Below are 9,388 nucleotides of genomic sequence, written 5' to 3' on the forward strand. Positions count from 1 at the left end.
TATATATATATATATTTATTTATTTATTTATTTATATATAAATTTAATAAAACTAGTAGATAGTAAATAATGAAAAATAAATTAAGTTAATTATATTAATTGGTAAAATTAATCATGTGGAGGAATAATATGTGAAATGTGAAATTCAAGATATGTGTGGTTAAATTTGAGATATCATAATGCGGTGAAAAAAAAAATTGTTTTTTTATAATTTATGATGAAAAAGTAGACGAGAATGTTGTTATAAAAATTTATTAAGAATGATTTTTTTTTATAATTTGTGTCGAAAAGACTGCAATATAAACATCGGTCTGTTGGTTGACATCTTTGGTATAAGACCCCTCAGACAGGGGGTTCGAATCTCTCCCTGGCGACGTGAGTCTTAAGAAAGGTGATAGTCGAATTGTTAGACACATTAGAAATGGTTGAATACTAGTATAACAATCTTTGGCCATTCTTTTTGAATATATATATCATTAATATTTATCTTAATAAAATTAGAGTAGGATATATTACTCACGTTCCTAACTTTTTCAGCCGACATTATTCACAAAGGCTGAATTTTTGGGCATTGCTGAGTAGGACATTGCGTTGGTTGTGGGCTCGGCTTAAAGGAGCGGTTCTTCCATTTTGGTCAAGACACACACACATCAAATGTTTGAATTTTAATAATTATTTCTGTGCGGCACTCAAATATTTAACACATAAAAAACATCTCTCATTTTTATGTGCCCTGAAATTTTAGGCGATATATTAATAGTTTAACTTCCTGGCATTACAAGAATGTCCAGCACACATACAGATGAACTAGAATTAGTCGAGAAGACGTCAAAATTTTATGTGGAAAAAATCATAGAAGAAAAAAATATTACAATTCTAGCCTATTCAAAGTAATTTCTTATGTAATTGTAAGTACATGTCTGCCCTTATATTGAATTAGAGAATATGAAATTACAAAGGTGGTATTCATAATTTTGCAATAGTTATTTAGCTATAATAGGCATAATTTGCCTGCAACAAATATGATTTTTTGCTATAGTAGCAATAAGTTGCCACAAAAAATCATAGTTGATTGCTGCAAAGATAATAATTGACTTGTGCCTACAAATTTTACATTTATACCTTCTCAAATTTTTTACAATTATAACTTCAAAACTTTTTATATATATTACATGAAAAAGATCACTATGTCTGACTTAGGGTCCGATTGGTTCAGCTTGCTCGTTTCAGGATAAGCTGTTTATCCTGAAACACGGCCCGCAGGCCGGACTAAGTGGTCGACTCGCGGGCTGCGTTTAGTGTAAAAACTCAAACGCAGTTTCGGATAAGCTGACGAAAAACGCTATCCAAATGGTACGGTGCCGCCCGCACTTATAAGCTGCCCCAATCAGACCCTTAAATACAATTTTTCATATATAGCTAAGGTGGCAAATACATAAAAATTATAATTTTGGTATTAGATATGCAAATTCATAGGAGTTGAGTGGCAAATTCATAAAAGTGAAATATCTCTTTTTTCGCATTGCATAGAAATGGGTAAGTGTGTAAAAATTGAAATTAATGTGTTGAAATTTGAAAACATAAAAATTGAGGGGGTATATTTCGCACTACCGACCAATCTACACTTATCGTGTCTTAATGTAATATTTGCTCTTGCCATACAGGCCTATACAGATACCGACTCGGCGACATGGTGGAAGTCTCGGGATTCTACAAACAAACCCCCCAACTAAAATTTATTTGCAGAAGAAACCTCATCCTCACGATCAACATCGACAAAACCACCGAAAACGACCTCCAGATCGTGGTCGAAAAAGCCCTCAAACTCCTCCAATCCCATCAGGCGAAAGCTGAGCTCGTCGACTTCACCAGCCACGCAGAGGCCGCCGGGCAGCCCGGCCATTACGTGATCTACTGGGAGATCAAGGGATCGGTGTCGGATCAGATGCTGAGGGATTGCTGCACAGAGATGGATCTGGGTTTCGCCGATCAGGGGTACGTGGCGTCGAGGAAGACGAGCTCGATCGGAGCGCTGGAGCTCCGGATCGTCGGCGGGGGAACTTTTAAGAAGGTGATGGAGTATTACATCGGGAACGGAGCGGCGCTGAGCCAGTTCAAGACGCCGAGATGCACCAAGAATCCGTCCATGTTGGGAATACTTGATTTTTGCACGGTTAAGAGGTTTTGGAGTGTGGCTTATTGTTGAAGGATTTCCAGCGTGCTTTGCAGGACACATGGGATGTCCATGCTTGTAAGGATAGTGGCTTCATTAATTGTCTAATCTCGGTGTTGTTCGTTCGGACGTGCGATCACCGTATATAATAATTTCTTATTTAAGTGTTTGTTAATAAATAAACTTTAGTCAATGGCTATGATTTATCAATTTTTGGATTTATGGCCCAAAATTTTATCTTCAATGTGGTTTTCACTGTTGTTCTTCAAACAACTGTAGCTGCCCCGAAAACTAAGAATATTTAGGTGCGAACTTCTTATATGTAAATTTTGTTGTATTTTGATTGTATCAGTACAACTAATTCAATTAAAATACAATGAAATTCACATGCACGTACTCTGCATCTAATAATTGCTCTCAAATGAGGCACTTCGTGTCATAAATGTAGAGCATTAGATATGTAAATTCATAAGATTTGTGTGGTATGCATGCAAATGCCCCCAAAAAAAATAAAAAATAGATATTGTAAAGAGCTTATGATGAATGATATTTTAGATGCATAAGCGAATTGATTAAAAGATGATTATATTTATAGTGAAATATATGACTACAAAAATTAAAAGCTAAGGTCTTATATATGCAAAATATTATTGGTTTGTAGTTTGTAACTTAAATTTTATAGGACTGAAGTCAGTAAGTGGTATATATGTAATTTGCCTTAGTTAAAAAGATGCCAATTTTTGTCCAACAATCAAGAAACAACACCAATAGTTATAGTGAAGAGAAAGGGAGAAAAGAGGCAAAATTGTCTGGGTCCAGAGGTAGAAAGAAAACAATGACTAAATTCACTATTTCAAATAAAATAAGATTGAAATCGAGCATTACATGCTTTGATCTAATCAATAAATCCCAAAGGAAAACCTAACATACTAATTCTCTCATAAACGAAGCTTCTATTAACACTGTATAGAACAAAAGTTGTTGGAATCAATTTTCGATATCGTAAGAGCGAGATGTTTGTTGGAGGATACATGACTATGATTAGCTTCATGTCGTCAAAGACATCCCATCGGACCTCCTGGTACATGCCCCGGGCACGAAATCAAGACCGGTACTGACTTGGCCCTACCTGAGAAAACTCTTCGTAAGGTGGTGTTGGCCCATACCTCGGACGTGTTTTATGTCCATTATGATGTTGAGATACTCAATTCCACCAATCCGGAGTTTTATGAGGCCAAGGGCAATCGCCAAGATCTCTCATGCACATTTTGGGAAAAGTCAGTTTCAAATCGATTTTATCCCGCGGGCATTTGGGATGCCTGTTGACACTGAAAAACCTAGGTTTGGAACCCCCAAAATGTTCATTTTTGAGTAACAATACACAATTTTGTATGGCTTCTGAATTGACGAGGACCTTCCTACAATCATCTGGGCAAAAATTAGGAATTGGAATGTCATACCTGTACGTGGTCCAGAGAGACCGTTGCTAAAGATTTTTCCGATGAATGATCGATCAAAATACTCATTTTTGAAGTTATGAGACAATATTTCAGTCATACATGATCCCCCATAGCTTAATGATTGAAGAAACCCTCTGTCAAACAATTTACATGAAAATCAGGATTTTCAGACCAGACCGACACCAAGTGCCCGTGCGCCTAAAACTACATTCCAGAGCCTTTTCTTGTGCCATGAGAAAGTAAGAGCCTGGGCGCCCAAAATGCCCCCAGTGGGCACTACCTTGTTGGTGCCTTGGCGCCAGCCCAATTTCAAGAAGCAATTATTTCAAATTTTGGGGCCATTTTGACCCCCCGCCACTTCTCCGCATGCAGCTTACATTTGAGATTTCGTTGAGCATGGGAAGATTACATGGGGGAGGCAAAAGGGTAGGTAACGATGCCAGTTTTTGACTAATTTTGGAAACATCCCAAAAGATTAATTATGCCAATTATGGCAAAATCGGAGGGAAGTCTGCTTAGCTTGGAGCTTTAGCTTAGCTAGCACTAACTTTATCCGTTTTTTTTTTTTTTTTAGAGGGGGGATTATTCTCATTCTCTCAGACTTAGGGGCTGGTGCTTGGTGCAAGAGAGGAAAGGTTGGAGCTTCTTTGGGAGAGAGCTTCTTGAGCAAGAAGTGAAGGAAGGATTTTCATCTTCTTCAAGGAGAGAAACCATAGAGGTGGGTTTTCCAGCTTCTTCTTCATCTTCTTCCTCTCTGCTTCTCTTCAGCAAAGTCGGGTGGACTTGGCGTTATCTCTTACAATGAGGAGAGCTTCATCTTTCTTTGGGAAAGGAGAAACACCAATGAGGAGAGCTTCCTCTTTACGTTGGATAAGGCTTCTGGTGATTGTGTTATTCTCTCTGACGAAGGAGAGCTACCTCTCTACATTTGGGAAGGAATACGAAGATCATCTTTTCTACTTGAGGAGGGCTTCATCTTTACAACTGAGGGCATCATCAAACATCTCATAGGTGATACACTTGTTACCTTGTGTTTTCATTTCCTTTGCTAGACTTAGAATTGTGTTAGAGAATGATTACGGCTAAGTTGTTGTTTTCCTAAAGAAAGCCGCAAGGATAGGATTCCATCGTGGACAAATCTCCTACAAATTTGAGTGACATTCCTTTGAAAAAAGCTTTGTAGCTAGTTCATCCTACAAATTGCGGAGAATTTCTATTTTGAGGAAACAGAGGGCGACATTCCCCACACTCGTCGGAGGTGCATATACCGCACTTTCATACATATAAACCTAGGTACCTATGCGAAAGCGCTAAGATGGGTATGACTCGCTATTGGGCGTTAGCATTTGCGTTGCATCATGCACTTTGTCATGATGAATATATCTACATTTTGCAAGTTGCATGTAGCACATTGGTTTGACTGGCTGCCCTAGCCTGGTCGACTGACCATTTAGGTCCGATCAACATCCCCAGCCGGTCAAACAACCATTTAGGTCAAACTGCTCGCCCCAGCTCAGTTGATCGACTACTTAAGACTGACCAACTATCTTGTCCTGGTCAACAAATCACCTGTGTCCAGTTGGCCGCCTCAGTTCTGTGGACCTTATTGGCTATGACACCCGATTGACCCCGTTCAGTCTATCTGAGTGGGTGAATGACCAACTTCACATTCATATTTGTGTACTTTGCATGTGCACTTGCATCCTTTGTATTACTCATATGTAATGTTTGAGTTCATACTTGTATGTGCACGAAAATTAGATTTTTGTTTTTTTTACATCATGCTATATGATTGAATCATTTGCATGATAAAAATTAAGTCCTTTACATTTGGCACGTGCCTATATTAGGTGTCTCAATGAGCATTGGCACGTGCGGTATCACCACACTCATATGCCACTATGTGTGTGCGGTTTGATATTTGCATTTTGTGGTGAATGGTAGCTAGCAATTCTAGTTCGTTGGTGTGTGAATTTTCTATACAGAGGGTATACCACCACGTCTTTGTGGTGTCATATTTGAACGCCATAAGCCTTTTCACATTGTATACTTAATCAGTGTTATGCCTTAGAGCCTTTGAACTCATTGAATATACAACATATCTACATTTGAGTTTTGTCATTTGCAACTTGTGATGGGCATATAATAGATGGTGATAAACTTTTTAATCCACTGACAACAAGTTTAGTTATGATTTAGAGATTATATTACATAAAAAATAACTTTATAATCATCAAGCTCTTGAGCATGAAGACTTTTGGGAATGAGAGTTAGAGGCTAATGTTTAATTATATCAAGTAGGTTGGAGAAGATAAAATGTTCCGTTGTTTTAATACATGCATTTATACTTATGTTTAAGTGTCTTTAAGGAATGTATAATTGAAATCATTAGGCCAAGAGATTTATCTGATTTAATGTAAAAGAAGGCTATTTTAATGTCCTTATATATAAAATCAGCAACAAGAGAGATGCCTTCCTGCGAGTTGATGTGCATGAACACATTTTATCAAGCACTAATCTTGACGTATTTTTAATAAAACCTTCTAAATTCAAATTCAAGATCATCCAAACATAATTTTTAGCAAGTTTATATTCAAACCAACCGTTTTGACAAGATGAATCCCATGATGCAAAAATTGATTTTATTTGTGTCCAACTAGGCCCATATCAAGTCATTGAAGCACAAATAGAAGTTTTGGGTCGTCAATTAATTGATGAAATGAACTCTAAAATTGATAAAGTATAGTTTAATCAGATGTCTCGATGCGATGAATCCAATAAGCCTAAAATCATTAAATTTTAAGGTCATTAAGGTGCCCCAATTTATAAAAAATCTTTTATGACCAAAGTAGATTAACACGAGTCATTCAATCAAGTGGTTAGGAAAGTTTCACGACAAAATACCAAAATGCTCCTCTCTGAAAGCCTATAAACAAGTATATTCTCTTCTCTTGAAGGGCGAAGAGAAGAAGGAGACTGTTGATCACCACTCATCGGCCACTGTCGACCGCCGTTGGCCATTATTGTCTGTCGTTGCTGATTGTCGGCTATGGACGACCACTGCTTGCAACGGTTGTAGTCCAAATTTATTATTAAGCTAAACACCTATATTTTTTGTATGTTCTTTAAAGGCAAATGCAAATTTCAGTGTAAGATTATAACTTCGTTCTTTCTATTGTGGAATAAGAGGGCACATGGTGGATTACTTTGATTCGGCTACGCCCCATGTTCCTTTCCTTTATATGATTTTTCAGCTAAAAAGTTTTGGTGCTCCTCTCGCTGCTTCTTGTTTATTCATGTGTGAGTGTTAGATGTTCGTACAACACTAAGACATTAAAATATTAATCCATGGTCATGAATTCTCCGACAGCCAGTAGTTTCACTCTGTTTGTGTGAAATAAAGTCCCGTTTATAGAAGACTAGACTTTCTCAATGGCTAACAAAGACAAAAAATGAGCTTCTCTTCCTAATACTCATCATGTTCGAGCATGATCTTGGAGTTCAAGAGTCCAAGTCCTTACTTCTTTTCTCACTTTTTATACATCACTCAACTGGTGAAGAAATCTTCTTTGATTGTGTACTTAGAACTTAGAAGGAAGGAGTCTCAAAATGAGATTCAATGACTTTTACACGAGACTTAACAATCGATTATAGTGCATATTAGAGAGGTGTGATTATCTCAAAATCTATTGAGTAGAGGCACACAATTAACACTCCCTCCACAAAACTGAAGTTCCTCATAAATTTTACTTATTGAACATTGCTAGTTGTATGCATCCATTTGGTATGGTCAAACATAACCTCTAACACATGTGGAGAACTTAAATCGGTCTCACATAATCTCTCTAGTTATGATGTCTAATATAAGAAGAGTTCCTTCTAAGGGATATAAATCATTTCTTTGCTCGACATAATTCTCAATTGTCTTCTTCATTGGCTGAGATTGTCCTTTAGTATATTATTTCTACAAAGTTAAAGCTTTCGAGAACTGATTCGTATTGTAGGTTATCTGCCCATATGAACACATTGATCGTTATAGAACTGACATGCATATACAACAAACTTTTACCACACTTACTTGTTAAGTTTTTTCTGCCACTCTTAAAAGCCAAAAACACGTACTTAATTTTATTCGCTCCAAGGGGAGTCTGACATTTATTTCTTTCTCATACTTGATATTAAGTCACAGGTACTTGCTGATTTTGTGGTTGAATGTATAATTTTTATTGTTGTGGAGCAATTTATTTCACCTCTTAAAACTCTTTCCAATTGATTATGTATGTCGATGGAGCCTGTAGGAGTTTTGAAACTAGCGTTGGAGTTTTGCTCATTTTCTCCTAAGCAATACATTAGCAAATGTAGGCTTCATATGAAATTTCTTACAATGAACAGATATCGCTAAATGGAAGGAGACTTCATTGTTCATAATTTACAACAAAAGTTGTAACTTGGCTTGGTTAAATCGCTCATTGTTTATATCCAAACACACCAAACAATTCACAAACTTTGGGAACACAATCTTGCCTTCTTTATGACTTCTAAGCATAAATCTAGCAACAATAGAGTCATCCTCTCTAGCACCCACCATTCAGGTGATGATCTCGAAGTCAATACCTCGGGACCATGCTTCTACTCTACTGGCGAAACAACATTTTTCTTTATCTCTTGAAGACATACCCATGAGATAGTCTCGATGAGAAGCTATTAGTAGACATAATCCTCACTAGAAAGATAAAGATATAATCTTCACTTATACGGTTAGAAGATATGCCCATGAGGTAGCTCGACGAGAAGCTAGCATAATTCTCACTAGAAATATACTTTGAGGGCAAGTGACAAGCATATTCTCCAATTATATCTCTTTAAACATGCTCACGAGATAGTCTCGATTAGAAGCTAGTATTGGACACTATCGAAAGACCCCTTGAGGTGGTGTAATTTAGGACTCGTATTAAGGTCGTAACTATTAACTCGTTAATGAGTAAAAAGCTTAGAATTTATCACTTACAGAACTAGTATAGCTTTGATAAGTAAAAGCTTCAACGCAAATATTGTAAAGTTTGGCTTCGGCTTTGATACATGGTATTTATATTGACTTCAACGTATATGTTAACTCTTACTCAAGTTACGACAAATGAGCTTAAAATTTCAGCTTTAGTGGGTGCATGTTTGGCTTATATGAACAAAAGGGAACTCCAAGTTTCCAACACAGCCTTGATGAATGCAAGATGAATGTTAGATGTAGTTTTGATGCTCGACTTTGACAAAAAAAATAAAAGAAGGAACTATTAATGCTTAACTTTGATGAACATTTGATGCATCTTCGATGCTCGATTTTAACAAATATTAGAGTGATCTTTGACATGACGAGAAAAAAGACTACTCTGGCTACGAGATATAATTAGGGGTACACATACAATCATAATTTCTACTTTCCTTGTTACTTTTTTCCCCAAATCGCGCCAAGCTCATTTCTGATGCAGTGTTGATAAATGTCTCGAATGTGTTTGGGTCATGAAAAAAATTTACACACATATTTTGTAGTGTCGAATAAGCGTTAGGGCGTGTCAAAGCCCGTCTGTGTTTGATACTTGTCTCATACAAGTAGACGCTCTTTTAGAAGTGTGGGTGCTACAATATTTTTTGCTCATCATTATTAAAAAAGAAGAAAAATTAAATAAATTACATACAATAGAATTAAAACAACAAAATGTTATACATATAAATATAAAAACTAAATTATATATATATATAT

General features: G+C 36.6%; 1 protein-coding gene across 1 annotated transcript in view; it reads left to right on the forward strand.

The window, feature by feature from the left end:
* The window catches only part of LOC110030827 (jasmonic acid-amido synthetase JAR1), a 9,311-nt gene extending 6,976 nt beyond the window's left edge, over positions 1-2,335 (forward strand). The window contains exon 5 of the mRNA XM_020733754.1: positions 1,665-2,335. Within this exon, the coding sequence (XP_020589413.1) occupies positions 1,665-2,206 (542 nt within the window). The 3' untranslated portion in view covers positions 2,207-2,335. The remainder of the gene's footprint in view (positions 1-1,664) is intronic.
* The last annotated feature ends 7,053 nt before the right edge of the window (positions 2,336-9,388 follow it).

This window comes from Phalaenopsis equestris, unplaced genomic scaffold (assembly GCF_001263595.1).
Source record: "Phalaenopsis equestris unplaced genomic scaffold, ASM126359v1 Scaffold000761, whole genome shotgun sequence".
NCBI lineage: Eukaryota > Viridiplantae > Streptophyta > Magnoliopsida > Asparagales > Orchidaceae > Phalaenopsis > Phalaenopsis equestris.